The sequence below is a fragment of the Spea bombifrons genome, chromosome 10, assembly GCF_027358695.1.
Source record: "Spea bombifrons isolate aSpeBom1 chromosome 10, aSpeBom1.2.pri, whole genome shotgun sequence".
Classification (NCBI taxonomy): domain Eukaryota; kingdom Metazoa; phylum Chordata; class Amphibia; order Anura; family Pelobatidae; genus Spea; species Spea bombifrons.
This window is the reverse complement of record NC_071096.1, coordinates 1,488,480-1,507,300: the sequence shown is the minus strand read 5'-3', so window position 1 is coordinate 1,507,300 and position 18,821 is coordinate 1,488,480. Positions and strand designations below refer to the sequence as shown.

Genomic DNA, 18,821 nt, shown 5'->3' with positions numbered 1-18,821 from the left:
TTGTTATTATTGTTAGGAGCGTTAATGTTGTTTTTGTTATTCTTCTGTTATTCTGTAGAATCCATATGACAGCAGACAAAATAATTTTTATTATTAATTTTATTTTTTTTTCTTTTATTTATTTGCCGCCAACAAATCCCGCAGCGCTTCTTACCATCCATACATTCAAAGGGTCTGACATGATTCATTATTATTATTATAATTATTATTAGATCTGCTGTTGTTGCGGGCAGGCGGAGCGGTACCGCGCGACGCGGAGCGGCCGGATAAGAGCAGATCGGGGGAATACGATGATTTATCGGCCGACTGAAGCCAATAGAGTGCAAGCTTTCCAGGCGACCCCCGTCTCCTCTTCAGACACATTATATATTCCAAGTAGAAATCACCTGTACATTTACACCCGTGTAACCGGCCCAAGACATAATGCCGCCTGGGGCAAAGTTTAAAATACCGCCCCCCCCGCCGACCTCATTATCTTTCCTCCCTCCCTATTATCTACCCTATCCCCCCCCCCTTTGTACTTGCCTTTCAGCAGTCCTGCGGCGAGTCTCCCTGCTCTGCCGCGGTCCGCGTTGCTTTACTGCTGAGCGCTGGAAATGACATCATATTCCGGTGCTCAGCATTACAACACGGCACCGAGACCGACCGAGAGGGCTCGCAGAGGAGAGAGAGAGGGGCGCCGAGCGGGTACTGACAACTTGGTAAGCGAAAACCACTCGGCCCCTCTCTCTCCTCTGCTTCAAAAAAAAAAAAAGGCGCTTGGGGCGGCAAATTGCCACCTGGGGCAATTGCCCCACTCTGCTCCTTGGTAGGGCCGGCCCTGCCTGTCTTCAAGCAGGGACTTCTGCTGAGAATCGGCCCCTGCGCTCTGAGAATCGTCCCCTTCGCTCTGAGAATCTACCCCTTTGCGCTCAAAATCGGCTGCTTCGCTCTGAGAATCTACCCCTTCGCTCTAAGAATCGGCCCCTTCGCTTTAAGAATCGGCCCCTACGCTTGGAGAATCTGCCCCTTCGCTCTGAGAATCTACCCCTTCATCCCAAAAATCTGCCTTTTTGTAATATGCGGCCGCTCCTCGGGGTCGTTCCATAAGAGGGTCTTTATAGATCCAGCCTGCCCCAACGCTGAATACTTTGGCACAAGTTACCCCACTGGGGCAGGTCACCCCACTGCCGCTAAAGGGCCAGGACTGCTTTGTTAACCCCAGCGCGACCCTGGGGCGTTACTTTCGCCTCAGGAGAGGTGAGATCCTTATTTAAAGGGGTTACTGATGTCTGCGGGGTTAATGTTTCCGGCCCCCGCAGGGTACGTGTAGATGAGCAGCTACAATGCTGCCCCCTGGTGTTAAATCACTAACATTACTCTTTAAAGCTGCTGTTCCACCTACTCTGCTGAATTGAAGGCTTTTATAACTAAATGTCTCATTAGAAGCACCGTTCCTAGTCTCCGAGTACTGAAAAAAAGTGATGCACAATGGATTGTTAATTATATAAAAGAAATGATATTATAATTAATCTATGGGCGGAAACGCAACAGCAACGCGATGTAAGGTGAAGCCGAGTGAGACGTCTCGGGAAGCGTCTGTGCGGAGTAATTAAAAATGTCAAAACGTATCTGTCGGCGCGGAGAAAACACGCAAATCACCGTAGAGCAGCATTTTTTTCTTAAATCTGTCAAGTTTTTTTCAACGTATTCTCTAAAAAGCTATTTAAGAAATAAAGACCATGCCCTTTTTACTTAAAAAAAAATACTTTTCCTGTTCACGCACCAAAATGTTTCAAAAAGACCGGAAAAATATTTAAAAAATATTTAGTAAAAAAAAAAAAATTATAATTTGTAGCTTTAAAATAATCTGAGGCCAAAATTCAGCCATTTTTCTCCCGCCTGGGTAAAAAAAGATGAAAGGTGGGAATTTTTTTTTTCTTCTTGTTTTTTTTAGTAATAAGGAACATTCCAATTCTGAAATTCTTTAAAATTATAGAAAGTTACTAAATTGTCCGTGGATAATTGCAGAAAGGGTTAATAGAATGTTGGATATTTCTCACAATTCCAGTGCATAAAATCCGATATCGCGTTTCGACTCCAGATCTACCCGAGAAAAAGGAACACCAAACAAACATGGCCAAAAAGGAGGGATTTTTTTTGACAAATCTTCTGTATTTTGTTCTTATGAACCTAGAAATAATACATTTGCCCCGATATTAATGCATCTTATAAATGTTATAAATGCAACGTTTTCCGAACATTTCCATCTAGAGCGGTTAAAGAGTTAAAGATGCCGCCCCACACCCCAGGTCAGCCCTTTAATAATAAAGCTTTGTATACTTTTTATACATTTAGGAAACTGATTTCGGGGGTAAAACCCGGAATTCTGTCAAATGCGGGAGATCGGGGGGGGTACAGCATAACAGCATGCAAAGGGTTAAGGTTTAGGTCGGTGAAACACATTGGGAAGCTGCAGCCTGGGTGGCTGAGGGTGATAGGAGAAGGCATCGTGGCCGTGGCATCGCCTCATCACGACGATCCGCCCGTTGTACAGCACTACGGAATATGATGGCGCTATAGATATATAAATCAATCAGTTAAGGGCCGGTAACAGATCCACGTTAAACGTCTGTTACACTTCCGAGAGTCTGTATAAAAATGGTCACTTTTGGAAGAATAACCCAGTTATTGGTAAAAATGCCACTTTTTGTGTTTTTATCCATTATCTCCATTTATTTGGGGTTTTTCGGCCCCAGACACCGCCGCCTGGTGGTTTAGCACAGGGTGAAGTCCTTGGCCCTGTGGCTGAGCGTGTGGCGCCGCCTGCGTTTGGGCTGCATGTGCTCCGGCCCGTAGGGCAGCCAGGGGAGCCCTCTGAGGTTTAGGGGGCAGTTCTCGCTGTCCGTGTCCTCGGCGTCCGAGTCGTCTTCCTGGGGATAAGGAAAGATCCTGCCGGGGAACGACTCCTTCACCATGTCCTCGAAAAACAACTCCAGCTTCCGGCCGGCGACCGCCACCTCCGAATCCGGCTGCAACGCAACGCGAGCAACGATCAACATCACGAAATATAAACATCGCTGCTTTCTTTATTAAAACCGGCTGTGGTTTTTGCCCCCATAATATAATATAATATAATAATAATACAATATAATAATATAATAACAAAATATAATATAATAATATAATATAACATTATCAGGCAGCTGCTTATCAGCCGTTTGTATGATTCTCGCTCTGTTATCTGATCCCCGATCTACTAAACCCCCCCCGACTCCTTATCATACTGCCTGTGGGGAACAATAGAATGACTCTGTCTTATTCACCCAGTTGAATTCTCTGACTAATGAACGTCTATATTACTGTATACAGCGCTGGGGGGTTATATTACTGTATACAGTGCTGGGGGTTATATTACTGTATATAGCGCTGGGGGTTATATTACTGTATACAGCGCTGGGGGGTTATATTACTGTATACAGCGCTGGGGGTTATATTACTGTATACAGCGCTGGGGGGTATATTACTGTATACAGCGCTGGGGGTTATATTACTGTATACAGTGCTGGGGGTATATATTACTGTATACAGCGCTGGGGGTTATATTACTGTTTACAGCGCTGGGGGTTATATTACTGTATACAGCGCTGGGGGTTATATTACTGTATACAGTGCTGGGGGTTATATTACTGTATACAGCGCTGGGGGTTATATTACTGTATACAGCGCTGGGGGTTATATTACTGTATACAGCGCTGGGGGGGTTATATTACTGTATACAGCGCTGGGGGGTTATATTACTGTATACAGCGCTGGGGGTTATATTACTGTATACAGCGCTGGGGGTTATATTACTGTATACAGCGCTGGGGGTTATATTACTGTATACAGTGCTGGGGGTTATATTACTGTATACAGCGCTGGGGGTTATATTACTGTATACAGCGCTGGGGGGTTATATTACTGTATACAGCGCTGGGGGTTATATTACTGTATACAGCTCTGGGGTTATATTACTGTATACAGCGCTGGGGGGTTATATTACTGTATACAGCGCTGGGGGTTATATTACTGTATACAGCGCTGGGGGGTTATATTACTGTATACAGCGCTGGGGATTATATTACTGTATACAGCGCTGGGGTTATATTACTGTATACAGCGCTGGGGGGTTATATTACTGTATACAGCGCTGGGGGTTATATTACTGTATACAGTGCTGGGGGGTTATATTACTGTATACAGTGCTGGGGGTTATATTACTGTATACAGCGCTGGGGGGGTTATATTACTGTATACAGCGCTGGGGGGTTATATTACTGTATACAGCGCTAGGGGTTATATTACTGTATACAGTGCTGGGGGTTATATTACTGTATACAGCGCTGGGGGGTTATATTACTGTATACAGCGCTGGGGGGTTATATTACTGTATACAGCGCTGGGGGTTATATTACTGTATACAGCGCTGGGGGGTTATATTACTGTATACAGCGCTGGGGGTTATATTACTGTATACAGCGCTGGGGGGTTATATTACTGTATATAGCGCTGGGGGTTATATTACTGTATACAGCGCTGGGGGGTTATATTACTGTATACAGCGCTGGGGGTTATATTACTGTATACAGCGCTGGGGGTTATATTACTGTATACAGCGCTGGGGGTTATATTACTGTATACAGCGCTGGGGGGTTATATTACTGTATACAGCGCTGGGGGTTATATTACTGTATACAGCGCTGGGGGGTTATATTACTGTATATAGCGCTGGGGGTTATATTACTGTATACAGCGCTGGGGGGTTATATTACTGTATACAGCGCTGGGGGTTATATTACTGTATACAGCGCTGGGGGGTTATATTACTGTATACAGCGCTGGGGGTTATATTACTGTATACAGCGCTGGGGGTTATATTACTGTATACAGCGCTGGGGGGGTTATATTACTGTATACAGCACTGGGGGTTATTACTGTATACAGCGCTGGGGTTATATTACTGTATACAGCGCTGGGGGTTATATTACTGTATACAGCGCTGGGGGTTATATTACTGTATACAGCGCTGGGGGTTATATTACTGTATACAGCGCTGGGGGTTATATTACTGTATACAGCGCTGGGGGTTATATTACTGTATCCAGCGCTGGGGGTTATATTACTGTATACAGCGCTGGGGGTTATATTACTGCATACAGCGCTGGGGGTTATATTACTGTATACAGCGCTGGGGGTTATATTACTGTATACAGCGCTGGGGGTTATATTACTGTATACAGCGCTGGGGGTTAAATTACTGTATACAGCGCTGGGGGTTATATTACTGTATACAGCGCTGGGGGTTAAATTACTGTATCCAGCGCTGGGGGTTATATTACTGTATACAGCGCTGGGGATTATATTACTGTATACAGTGCCGGGGGTTATATTACTGTATACAGTGCCGGGGGTTATATTACTGTATACAGCGCTGGGGTTATATTACTGTATACAGCGCTGGGGGGTTATATCACTGTATACAGCGCTGGGGGTTATATTACTGTATACAGCGCTGGGGGTTATATTACTGTATACAGTGCCGGGGGTTATATTACTGTATACAGCGCTGGGGTTATATTACTGTATACAGCGCTGGGGGGTTATATCACTGTATACAGCGCTGGGGGTTATATTACTGTATACAGCGCTGGGGGTTATATTACTGTATACAGCGCTGGGGGTTATATTACTGTATCCAGCGCTGGGGGTTATATTACTGTATACAGCGCTGGGGGTTATATTACTGTATACAGCGCTGGGGGTTATATTACTGTATACAGCGCTGGGGGTTATATTACTGTATACAGCGCTGGGGGTTATATTACTGTATACAGCGCTGGAGGTTATATTACTGTATACAGCGCTGGGGTGGGGGGGGTTATTACTGTACACAGTGCTGGGGTGGGGGGGTTATTACTGTATACAGCGCTGGGGTGGGGGGGTTATTACTGTATACAGCGCCGGGGGTTATGCCGAAGGAGAAAGGGAAGACTCGTGTTACTCACGTAATTAAACTTTGCGCAGTTCCAGAACATGAGTCTGATGTCGGACACCAGCTCGTCGGGGGAGGAATAATGGGGGGCGCTCCTCATCTGCAGCTTCTTCCGGATAATGGACAGATCCATCGGCCGTTTGATTATCTGGAAATAGTGACGTGCCTTAATTAAAAACACAAGCAAGAATATTAACTTCCATTCTCTCTCCCGTCACCTCATGGAACCGATTAAAAAAAAATAAAAGTGCGAGGCGCTGATATAAAAAAAATGGAGAAATCGATGCTTTTATCCGTAGCCCCGCCCCCTCGCGCTTATTCCGCCTCCAACATTCTGTTTATAAACGGAGCGAGATACAATGTATCTCTTCTCTCTCTATCCTACTTATCTATAAAACTTATCCTTTTTCCTTCATTTCCTCCAGTATATTCTAGGGATTATTTATCTCTCCTACCACCTCTGCTGTCAGGCTGTTTCATGCACCCACCACCCATTTTTGTAAAGTAAAAAAAACAAAAAAGCAATGCCTGCTGTTTACCCCCAAAGTTAGAGTATATTCTGTCCTGACACATCTATAAGTTGTATTAAGTCTGAATGATTGGAAGACTTTAAAGAGCGGCTGAGGCACCGGAGAGAAAGCAATCGGCAGCGTCGCCTTTTATGTGTAAATGTCTGCGGGGTGACGGATCCCTCGCCGAGAGGACATAACAGTCTCTCTCTCTCCTGTCACTGAGCAGAAGGCGGCAAAAGTAATTATAGAGACGATGAAACGTAAAGTGCCGTTTACTCACCAAAGGGCTGACGGGCTCCTGGAAGGGAACACTCAGGTTACTGCAATACAGGGAGAGCACCAGCTTCTCGCAGCGCTGCAGAGACAGAAAGGGGGCGCTCGTTATACCGAGTGCCGGTGCCGGGGCAGCTCAGGTCATCGCACATATACGGTTTGATCGGGACAAAAATCTTTGTAAAACGCGTTGATTTTCTGTTTAATAAAAATACGTTTTGGGGACGAATCTCCAGTTCAGGTTTACGCGGCCGTCATCTGCCCCAGAAGCGTTAGAGATGCCCCCGGCAACCTCGACTCGCTTTATATTAATTACAGATAGAACCTGACGGCGGATCAGCCCCATTCAGCCCATCTAGTCTGAGCTCATCTTCAGGAGCTGTATGTCTATCCCATGCATGTTTAATACCCTCACTGTATCACCCTCTACCACTTCTGCTGGGAGGCTGTTCCACTTACCTACAACCCTATCCATAAAGTAAAACCTCCTTCAATCCCATCTCAGCCTCTGACCCTCTAGTGTTAGATTCTGGTCTCTTGTAAAGTTTCTCTCTCTCCCATCCCTTCTCTCTCGCTTCTCCCCCCGTCTCTCTCTCTTCTCCCCCCGTCTCTCTCTCTCCTCCCCCCGTCTCTCTCTCTTCTCTCCCCGTCTATCTCATTTGCCGTTTTTCGAAGTGTATTTGGGTTTTTTTGCACGTTTTTAGTGAATCTGCGAGCATTTCACTTACTCTCTGGTCATATTCATCCAGTTTTGGCAGATTCTCCCCGTCGGCGGCCCTGTTTTCGCGGCTGTACCGGGTGTTATCGCAGTCGTATTCCACTTCGGGTTTGGTCAGATTTCGGCATAACGTGCAGACCCACTCACCGCTGGAAGACACCAAAAAAACCCATTTACTACCAAAACAGAGAGCACCGGCCCCCGCACGGGTCTAGCAATTTTATAAGAAAAAATGTGCTTAATGTTCCAGAAAAACCAACAACGGCTCCTCCTTCCATTCACCAAAATTTGAATTAATGGATCTGAACAGGCTGTTTGGGGGTAAGATGGCACAGACAGGCTGTTTGGGAGGTAAGATGGCACAGACAGGCTGTTTGGGGGTGTAAGATGGCACAGACAGGCTGTTTGGGGGGGTAAGATGGCACAGACAGGCTGTTTGAACATGTTGCTTGTTGTAATCGGAAGTGGGGCGACTGGGGCAATTAATTAACTGCCACCAACTCTTTCTCCAAGGCATATGATAAAGCCACACCCCCCACCGGACGTCCTGCGCAGAACGCGATGCTCACCCTGGAAAGCTGAACAGCTCTGGGACGTGACAGGAGAGGTGAAACACTTTGGGGCAGTTATCACAGCAAAGCATCTCCCCGCCATTCAAACACACGGCGCAGAAGTCCTCGTTCTCGATCTGCCTCGCGGCTTCAGAGGAAGTCTTCATCGCCGGGGGCCCGCCGTGGCCCTTGGATTCTGGCGGCCGGTCGTTCATCGGACCAGCGGGAAGCTCCAGGGGGTTCCTGCACTCCTGAGAACTCCCAGCCAGGGAACTTGCCCTGGAATAGGGTTTCACTTGCTGGGGTAGTTGATGAAGCGACCTTGGGGGCATTTGAGGAAAGGACTCTGCCCTATAAGGCGCTGTGGGCTGCGGGGTCGTGTCCGTGGCTAGCGGGGGAGGGAATGGGCTTTCTGGATTTACCTAAAACATGAAAATGTAAATTGCAGGTCAGGATATATGAAGGTTTCATTAACGGACATCTCTATGGCAACAGCCTATCAGCGCTAGCTTTTGTGTCACATGACAATTAAGCGTTCCCTGCAAATTTATGCATTAGGTTACGTGATTAAGGAATCATTTCCGGAAACGGTTTGGGGTTTCAGCAGGACTCAGAATGTTTCTGACGCTTCGTTTAGTTATAAGACTTTAAAGTGAAGGCGAGTAGACGGAGCAGCATCTCTCAGGGACTTATTTACTAAATAGTGAGCAAACCCCATCGCCATAGGAACGGGACCCGCGTGAGACGTTTTGGGGGCGGCTCTGTGAAACGGATAACCTGACCTTTATGGACATGGTCTTGGATTTGGCCCCGCACTGAACGAGCAAACGCAGCGAGCCATCGTCCTCGTCTTTTTTCGGCGGCTGCACCTTGAAGACGGGGAGCTCTCCGGAAGCGGGGGCGCAGATCTTCAGCCTCTCCAAACGCACGTAAGGGATCTTAGTTTCCTTCGCTTCCGACCTGAAACGATATCAATGACGTCACATTCCTGGGTGTGAGGTCAGACTCACCGGGCTGCATTCACAAGCCTGCTGCGAAAAAATATACAGGTTTCCATGGCGACTGCCCCATGTACAGAACTTTTCTACAGAGCGTTATACGCTTCCCGAGGTTGGCTTCTCTCCCAGGACTCGACTTATAACCTCTTCAGAGCTCTGCGGGGTGTTATGTATTATACATTCCGCGCATGGACATAATATTCCGATTTCCCGCCGCGGGCCGGGTTAGGGGTTGGATTTCCGGTTCCGCCGCGCTGGATTTTTACCTGTTTGGGTTTTCGTTGGGTTTAACGTCTTCGGTAAAATTCATCTGAAAACCGGGGGTTTCCTCTAAAAAAAATGAGATTCGGTTATATTTTGGTTATATATATATATATATTTTGGTCCTGCCTGTAGCTGAAGGCTGGCTGTGGATGATAGGAGTTTCGGTCCTCACCTGTATATCTTATTCTCACTCTCCCCGTGTGTCTGTGGGGGGGATTTACTAAGTGGTGCGACCCCGCACTGTCTTGGGCTGACTCCCTCGCTCCGAGCCCTTCCAGGACGATATAGAGATAAAAAATAATCATTTATTAATCTGGGTTGGCATAACCCACCAGCAGATCGGCCCCATTCGGCCCCCGTCTAGTCGCCTGTTTCTCCTGCTGTAAAGACTCAAACCTTATTCAGTCGTTGGTCTCGTCTTAGATTCAGGAGCCGTATATCTATACCATGCGTGTTTAATACCCTTACTGTATTACCCTCTACCACCTCTGCTGGGAGGCTGTTCCACCTATCCACCACCCTCTCAGTAAAGTGAAACGTCCTTTCATTAAATACCCTCTAACGATATAAATACCTGATTCGTGTTTGGGTTGTTTTAAGGGGACGGGTGGCTGCCGGGTCGCGCTCTTCCGTGGCGCCGGGTCAGGGGGGGCGGATTTCTTAACGGACAGATTAATCGGCTCTTCGAACATATTTTCTAACGGTAAAACGAGGCTGCTCAGGGTGTTTGCGTTTTCGCTCCCCGCGTCGGGGTTCACGCGGCCGTTTCCACAGCTGTAATCCTCATTCTCTACCTATCGGGGCAATAAAAAGAATCATTAGGGATCTGGCCCTTTAAAACATTAACCCTTCAGCAGCCCCCCCCCCCGGGATTTGGTAGCGGAAACGTTTTTCGAATCCCCCGGATTTGATACAAAGTATTTTTTATTTCTCGCTTTGCGGCCTCCTGAGCCTCGTTATTTAAAAAGCAATTCGCCGTTTAATCGATCTGCCCCTAGTCTTACTATCGTTTAACCCTTTCATTTTTCGAGAGCCCCCCCAATGCAGGGAACGCCGCTGCTTTGGCACTGAAAGGGTTAACGCTGTAGCCTCAAAAGCTGGGGTAATAAAGGTGTTTTTGCCCCCGTGTGAGTTCTGCGTGCCGAAGCAGGTGGGACTCTTACCTTGCAGATGGCGTTTCCCATGAGGGTCATGCTGGTTGCCATGGTATCCACGGGACCCAGGTGTAGCGCGTCGGAGACACCTGCCTCCACGCTGCCGTAGCCCGGAATCCTCTCGGCGTCCGGCGTGACGGGGGAGTACGGCCGCTCGGGGGGCTGAGCAAAAAACTGGCAGGAGAGAGGCTGCATCTGGGGGTCCGCGGAGCGGGACAGCCTCGGGGAGGAGAACTCCAGGTCGGACGTATTCGGGAAGCCCACGGATGCTGAGCGCTGGGGGGAAAAAACAGACGGCTGTCACAGCTTCGTTTACAGCACCGGCACACTACAACTCCTATGATCCTCAATCCCTAACGCCCCAGCTGTGACCCCCTGTAACCCTTTCACACCTCACCAGTCAACACGCGATATGGCGTAATGTCCGGCTGTGCGTTGTTGGAATGGTAGTATAAAGCCCTAGAGGGCAGCTATCCCCTTCAGGACTATAATTCCCATCAGCCTCTGCCTATAGCTCATACGGAGACCTTCAGAGGCAGGGGTTTGGGGTAACGGTTGGGGTTCGTGGCACAGTAAATACCCGTCCCGTTCTGCCCCCTCCCCGGCCTGCGCAAGTACCTTCCTTACTGGATTGGCAGAGAACTGGTTCATCCGGCACGCGTCGTTCTCCACGGCGGCGATGATCTCATCGGCGATAGACTGCGTCTGCATGTTACCGGGGGAAGCGGCCGCCACGGGCGACAGGTCCACGGTGTGAGCGTCGGGCGATATGACGTCATCGCAAACCTGCGGACACCGGAGACGAGGAGCGAGTGAAACGCGTCGGTACTTTGTATTAATCCATAATGAATCAATTAGCGGCGGCGTCGACGGATAATATCCCTCAAAGGGCCGGTTTCTTCCCCAATTCCTCTTGCCCCGGTTATGGGCAGATATCTGCTGGCCGCAGCTGCCGTGAGCCCCAGACGTTCAGGTCCAAGGTTCACAGATCCTCAAGACCTCGGAGGCCTCTTGCTCACAAGTAGCTATACGTTAAGATACCCAAACAGTGAAACCCCCTCTCACCTGCGGCACTTCCTCCTGGGACTGCATGGGCACGGCGGCCGGCTGGCGCACGATGTAGTTTATCTGGCCCACTATGGTCTGCTGGACGTGCTGCGGCTGCTTGCTCTGGTTGAGCTGCCCGCTGGACGGCTGGCTCTGGAGAAGGAGTTCTAGACCTTTCTGCATCTGTTCCAGCTCAAACTGCTGGTTGATGATGTCCAGGCTGTGGTGCACGACCTGCTCGTGGACCCCCTCGCCGGGGCACAGGGGGGTCTGGGGCTGAACCTGGTGTCGCTGCTGCGGGACGTGGTTGACGCTGTGCACCGGACCCAGCTGCATTTGCACGGACGGCGCCTGTAGAGACGGCGCGCTCAGCACGTTGTGCACTTGGCCAAAGTCTTGGGTGGTCACGGAGCAAACGGGCGGCGCGCTGGGCACGGTCTGCGGCACGGTCTGCGGCGCGGTCTGCGGCTTCGGCTGCTGGTTCTCCGGCCAGAACGTGGGGTTCTCGTGGTCCGCCTGCGGCTGGTGAGGGAGCCACGGCTGAATGACCCTCACCGGCCGGGAGGTGCACCGCTGCTCTTTGCCCGGGTTATACGGCGCCGGGTGGACCTGCGCGTGCTTCGCTCCGCCGGGATGGGTGTAGGGGATTGGCTGATTGCCGCTGCTGTTGGCAGTTTGACCCTTTGTGACTGACGGCAAAGTATAGCAGTGGGCGCAGCACACCGGGGTATGGCACTGGACGCTGGAGGGCAAAGTCTGCGGGTTAGGGATAGCCCCGGCGTGGGGGGTCCCAGGCGGGTGGGGGGTCCCAGGCGGGTAGTGGGCTGGGTAATAGAGGGACTGCGCCTCTTCCGCCGGGCCGTAGCTTGGGACCTCCGTCTGAGCAGCAGGGGCTCCATCCATCAATATGGTACCTGGAGACACCGTAAGAAAGACAGGTGGTGACATCCGCCATCGTTACCGTCTACTGCCCCCTACCCTACTGCCCCCCACCCTACTGCCCCCTGTCACCTAAACCACGCTCTATAACAGTCCTAGAGGTATTAGTCGGGGACTGAGTCAGCCGCGCTGTAATGATGAGCTCACGGAATTCGCGGGGTTACCTAAATTTGCGATCTGTTTGCTCCAATAGGACGGCTCCCAACTGAACTTCAGCTTCAAGGGGCGTGCGAAGTCCGTCCCGCAGCCGGTGTCCAGGAGGCGCTGCATCTGGAAGACGATCTGGATACAAAGTTTCCCGTTAAAACCAAATAGCGAATCCCCCCCCCCACACCTGCCTCCCTCCATCACAAATCTCTCGTATCTATCATGGGTGGGCTTATAGAGGACCCCCGTGCCTTGCCTCCGAGACGCCTGCCTGGTTTGAGAATATTTAAGAAATGAGCTTCTGCCGTAGCACGGCTGTGTTGGCGTTTATTGGACCGGCTGGCATGGTTAGATATCAATCACAGATTTATTCTTATACATCCACATTAGTGGCCCCTTGTGGCCCTCTCTCAAATTTTGGCATTTCTCAGAAATTAACAAGGTCCCAGAAGACTCGTGCCCGAGCCATTTTACTTTACTGAGATAAGTGGAACAGCCTCCCAGCAGAAGTGGTAGTGGGTAATACAGTGAGGGGATTAAACATGCATGGGATAGACATACGGCTCCTGAATCTAAGACGAGACCAACGACTGATTAAGGTTTGAGTCGTTACAGCAGGAGAAACGGGGAGACTAGGCGGGGGCCGCCGGGGGCCGATCTGCTGCCAGGTTCTGGGTTTGTACTGGGTATTGGCTGTAACCAGATGTAAAGCAGGTGCACCCGGGGGCCGACGTACCAGCTCCTTGCTGAACAGAAAGGGGATGCTGTTCTTGCCGTACGTGGCCCAGTTCACGAAGTTCTGGACGTGTTCCAGCTGCCGGTTCAGAACCAGAACGGACTGAAGCTGCTGCTCAAACTTGTGCTGCTTTTCACTTGTGATTTTCTACGGTTTGAAAGCAAAAAAGGATTATTAGCGTTCATAAGAAGGTAGTAGATAATTGGAGCAGACTTCCAGCAGAGGTGGTATAGGGTAATACAGTGAGGGGAATTTAAACATGCATGGGATAGATAAATGAAACAGCCTCCCAGCAGAGGTGGTAGAGGGTGATACAATGAGGGTATTAAACATGCATGGGATAGACATACGGCTCCTGAATCTAAGACGAGACCAACGACTGATTAAGGTTTGAGTTGTTACAGCGGGAGAAACGGGCGACTAGACGGGGGCCGGATGGGGCCGATCTGCCGGTGGGTTCTAGGTTCGTCTTTCATAAGATATAAGATAAGGTATCTAGAACCTTGCCGCCGGCGGGGGGCTCACCTCGAGCTGCTCCAGCAGAGAGTTGATGCGTTTGTTTAGTTCGTTGATAATCACCATCTTGGTCATCTTGATCTGATTCTCCACCTTCCTGTGAACGTGTTTTATTTCAAACAGCCTGTGAAGAGACGCGAGGAGCCGGTCAGCTGAGGGCCGTGGCGGGACACGAATGGTTAAAGTATCCTGCCAACCCCGTATGCTAATTTAGCGGCACATTTGCATACGGGGTCTGTTATCATCGATTGGCGAAGCATTAAAGGCAGATTCTTTGCTGAATTCAAATTTGTTGTGGGATACGAGATATTAATAAATAATAAAATCAAGAAATGTGACCTTCCCCGGGGGGCGCAGGGGGGGCAGTGGGACAGATTTCAAGAGAATTCCGGTGAAAATGTTAATAAAATCTTAAAACCGCCCAGAAATTAACGGAGGTTTAAAAGGTAAATAACAAGTCCCTAAATATTTCTGGATTATTATTATTTGTTATTATTATTGTTTATTATTATTATTAGTAGTAGTAGTATTGTTTTGTTTATTATTATTATTATTTATTTCCGAATCTTTGCTCTTTGAGCCTTTTTTTTCTATTTTAAATTGCGAGTATTTAGATAAATTTAACTCACTTTCGGCCAAGTATCCTGGGAGTTGGAGTCCCCGGTTCCGCTGGATTTCAGGGTTAAATATTATACTTTGGGGTCTCCTATTGTTTGTTAATCTGCTTTTTTTTAATGGACCCAAAAATAGATTTTTTTTATATAGAAATGTCCCTGTGAGAATTACAAAGTATCGCTAATCAGCGGACTTTCCCTAGAGGCCACCGCCGGCCCCTTCTGGGGTGCATTCAGTAAATTGTGGGGTGCGGAATGTTATCGTGTCGGACGGGCCGCTCCCTGCCGGCTTTTCATTGGCCAATCCCATAGATTAGCGCAGAACCTCTCACCGCTCCTCCATCTGCTTCCCCGCCGCCTGAACCCCAATTTTCTTCTCCTCCACTTGGCTGAGAACGTTCTCCAGGAGAACTCTTTGGTTCTGCAGAGCTTCGTCCAGGCGCCGGAACCTTCCGAATAATAGAACTCTGTTACAAAATGTATCGACCCAAACACAACGAATCTCTGATGTCACCCGTCTAGGGGGTGCCTGGCCGTGGATCTCTGATGTCACCGGGTGGACTGTATCTATCCCTCTATCTCTGATGTCACCGGGGTGGGTTTTATCTATCTCTCTATCTCTGATGTTACAGGGGTGGGCTGTCTCTTTCTATCTATCTCTGATGTCATCGGGTGGACTATATCTATCCCCATATCTCTGCCCCCATATCTCTGATGTCACCAGGGTGGGACGTATCTCTGATGTCACCGGGTGCGGTGTATCTATCTCTCTATCTCTGATGTCACCGGGGTGGGGTGTACCTGCCCCCTTATCTCTGATGTCACCGGGGCGGCTTGTACCCACCTGTGGTCTTTGTGTTCCAGGAGCAGGCAGTGACGGCACATGAGAAGGTCGCACGTCTCACAAAACAACCTCAGGGTCTCTTGGCTGTGAAGATGACAAAACAGGAAGCCCCCGGATCCGCCATCTGCCCCTGCTTAGTAAAATTAGAAAATGATGTCATTTAACGTCGGGAGAAAAAGACCCAAAACCGCCAGCCCTGCAGACCCAGAAGCAACAGAACATCGGGGGGCAGATCCTCCGGCGGGAGACTCGCTGGGACCCCCACTGACCCGTCGTGCAGACCCCCCGGCGGGAGACTCGCTGGGACCCCCACTGACCCCTCGCGCAGACCCTCGGTGTGATAAAGGCTCGAACGCGCGGATTGCTATATTTATGGCCCAAAACCCTTAAATCCGTGCCGAAGGGGGTCTCTGAGAGGGTCTCACCTGCAGATGCTCTTTGAGACGCCGGCAGGTAGTGGTCGCCGGCCGCCTTGCCGTGTCGGTGCTGCTCGGCGCATGTGCTGCACAGCCATTTATTGCAGTGGGTGCAGAGACTGTGAGCCGGGTTTTTCTCGGCGCAATCGAAGCAGCTCTGAAACATCACAAAAAAAGAACATTTTAACCCCAAAAATCTGTTTCATGTAATAAATGCTAAAAAATGCACCTGATTCTAAAACAAATTCCATTTCTTGTGAGCGTTTTATGCTGGGAGTGCTGGGAGTGTTTGTGCTGGGAGTGTGAGTGCTGGGAGTGCTGGGAGTGCTGGGAGTGTTTGTGCTGGGAAGGCTGGCAGTGCTGGGAGTGTGAGTGCTGGGAGTGCTGGGAGTGTGAGTGCTGGGAGTGCTGGGAGTGCTGGGAGTTGGTCACTCAAAGTGTTAATCTATTGACGCGTGAAAAATACTTTGTAAGAAAGCCCACGCTGTCTGTCACAACGTATGGAAAGCACATCAGGCTTGCGTTAAGATCATTGGATCGTTAGATGGGACCACAATTCCCATCATGCTCAGCCAATCTGAGCCCAGGAGTCGGAGAAGCTCCACGAGCCGCCGTCTATACCCCACGGCCGCCCTCTAATTACACATCGCAGCCGCAAGGTGAGCTTCTCCGCTAAATATAGAGATTTTCCAGAACTGGAAGAAAACAAGTTAATTAACGGAAAGAAAAAACTCTCCAGAAACAGCTGCTTCTCTGCGGCCGAATTCACAGGAAGCCAAAGCTGCAGCTTCACAGGAACCCAGCGCCATCTGGCCAAGCGCAGGGGCCACGGATGATGCCCCCGCTAAATACTATAGGGGAGAACCTGCTGGCAGCGCCCCCTGCAGGCGCATCCCCCCCCCCCGCCCAGGTCTCTTTAGCCTTTCCAGTGCCCACAGTGCCCACTACCGCTCCGAAATATTACTCCTTCCTTCCTTTAACGGAAATGCTTTCATGTTTCACGCAGCGCTGGTAACGTAACCCAGGCGGTGCCCACTTACCTTCGCCATGTTATAGAGGGTCCTTCAGACGAGGGTCTCCAATCACATCCCCCTCAGCCGCGCGTCTCCCTGCCTGCCGGGCGGGGGTAACACCGACAAGAAGCAGATTCTACCCTAAACAGGATTCGCCGGATCTAATAAAAGAAAAGAAAGAAAGAAAAATCAACCGACACAGAGAGATATCACCGTTTTTTACCCCAAACTGTTAACCCTCAAGTGCATGGAGGGCAGACAAAGCCAACTCCCACTCCCATCACGCTCAGGATGTATCTGCTGCAGATAATATTGTTCTGTAATAGTGCGCCGTCGCTTAGAATCTAATTTCTGTTAATAACTACAGAAATCAGAAAAAGGGGAATAAAAGTAAAAATATAATATAAAAAACATAAAAATATATTATTCCGGCCTCCGAGGAATATAAACGGCGGGATGGAGCTTTTACATTAAACTTTTGGGTTCTAAACATGAAATTTTGCAAATGATCTATTTTTTATGTGATAAAAGCCCCATGCGGGGAAGGAACCGGAAGAAATCCCGGCACGTAAAATAACGCATCATTTATTTGAGGAAAAACAAACATTTTTACGTATTTTCCCATCTTGGAAATTTGAATTAACATTTTTTTTTTTTTGGTATTTTCTGGGATATTTTCTGCAGCGCACGAAAGGGTTAAATGAGATGCTGTAATTACAGAGATATGATGTCATCCTCCTGGGTTTCAAAAGCAGCCGCCTGAGCGCGGTTTCATCATCTTATTCGCCAAATGGTGCTATTTTCAGGATGATAACAGCAAAAAACAGCGGTTTTTACCCCAAAATTGGCACAAATTGGTCTAGAATTTTTTTTACTGGGGATATTTGCAGGTTTTTGGAATATTGAGGGGTCTTTGTGTGAAATAATACATTTGTAGCTTTCATGAATTTGCCCCTTAGCCTGAGAACTTGCCCCCGTGCCCCGACAATCTGCCCCAGAGAATACGACACAAGACCCTAAAAATTAAAGATTTAAAGCCCCTGCGCCGGGTGAGGGGGGGGCCGCGGCGGACCCTCCACGCGCTGTCATTGGTTCATCTGCAGGTGGCTGGGAATCCCTCGGCAAACTGATTGCATCACAAGTCCTCGGATACCGCGGAGGGCAGACCGGCTGAGGCAATCTGATGACATAGTTACCCCCAGATACCCCCAGTTACCCCCAGTTACCCCCAGATACCCCCAGTTACCCCCAGTTACCCCCAGATACCCCCAGTTACCCCCAGATACCCCCAGTTACCTCCAGATACCCCCAGATACCCCGTTACCCCCAGATACCCTCAGATACCCCCAGCTACCTCCAGATACCCCCAGATGGCCCCAGATAGCCCCCGATATCCTCAGATACCCCCAGGTGAATGGTGAAGGTCATAACACTGATTAATTATCTACGTGGATCGACAATTTCTGGTTCATGACTCTGCTTCCTATACAGCGCCAAGTACACTGCGCCATCGCCTGTCCACGTGCCTCAGGACCATAGGTGTTCCCGAGATGCCTCGCCCACATCCCACCTGGCTCCACCCACTTTGATCATGCGCGGTGTCTGTTTTACCGCCTAACCTAGAACCTGCCGGCAGAACGGCCCCCCGTCGGTCCATCTAGTCGTCCATTTCTCCTGCCGTAAAGACTCAAACCTTAACCTCATCTTAGATTCAGGAGCCGTATATCTATCCCATGCATGTTTAATACCCTCACTGTATTACCCTCTACCACCTCTGCTGGGAGGCTGTTCCACTTATCTACCACCCTCTATCTTTTGCCTTAGAACCTTTCAGGTGTTAGAATACGTCATACATGAACATAGAAAGTGTTAGCTCCGATTTATAAGCCGGAGCAGAGGCTTCGCTGGGATTATTATTGATAAATCACCAACATATACCATGGCCCGGTACAGCGGCCAGAGTAACCTTACAATAACTGAATCACTGGGAAAGAGGACAGAGAGCGCTGGCACTGGAGGGGCTCGATGGGCAAATTCATTAAATACACGCTTATCACAGAATTCTC

General features: G+C 49.2%; 1 protein-coding gene across 4 annotated transcripts; it reads right to left on the bottom strand.

Moving 5' to 3' along the window:
• Positions 1–2,728: 2,728 nt before the first annotated feature.
• TRIM66 (tripartite motif containing 66) lies at positions 2,729–16,852 on the bottom strand. Of its 4 annotated transcripts, none has more exons than XM_053449332.1 (18): positions 16,783–16,852; positions 15,752–15,899; positions 15,327–15,456; positions 14,815–14,931; positions 13,878–13,992; positions 13,353–13,499; positions 12,634–12,751; positions 11,549–12,444; positions 11,102–11,269; positions 10,493–10,759; positions 9,904–10,123; positions 9,332–9,395; positions 8,850–9,027; positions 8,086–8,489; positions 7,527–7,665; positions 6,806–6,880; positions 6,027–6,179; positions 2,729–3,011 (listed from the first exon to the last, which is right to left on the bottom strand). In XM_053449332.1, the coding sequence occupies exons 1-18, from the start codon at positions 16,789–16,791 to the stop codon at positions 2,757–2,759; spliced, it is 3,603 nt and encodes a 1,200-aa protein (XP_053305307.1). In that variant the 5' UTR covers positions 16,792–16,852; the 3' UTR covers positions 2,729–2,756. The 4 variants fall into 4 exon arrangements, with proteins under 4 accessions (XP_053305307.1, XP_053305310.1, XP_053305309.1 ...); XM_053449335.1 differs by having other exon boundaries at positions 6,027–6,161; XM_053449334.1 differs by having other exon boundaries at positions 11,111–11,269.
• Positions 16,853–18,821: the final 1,969 nt, after the last annotated feature.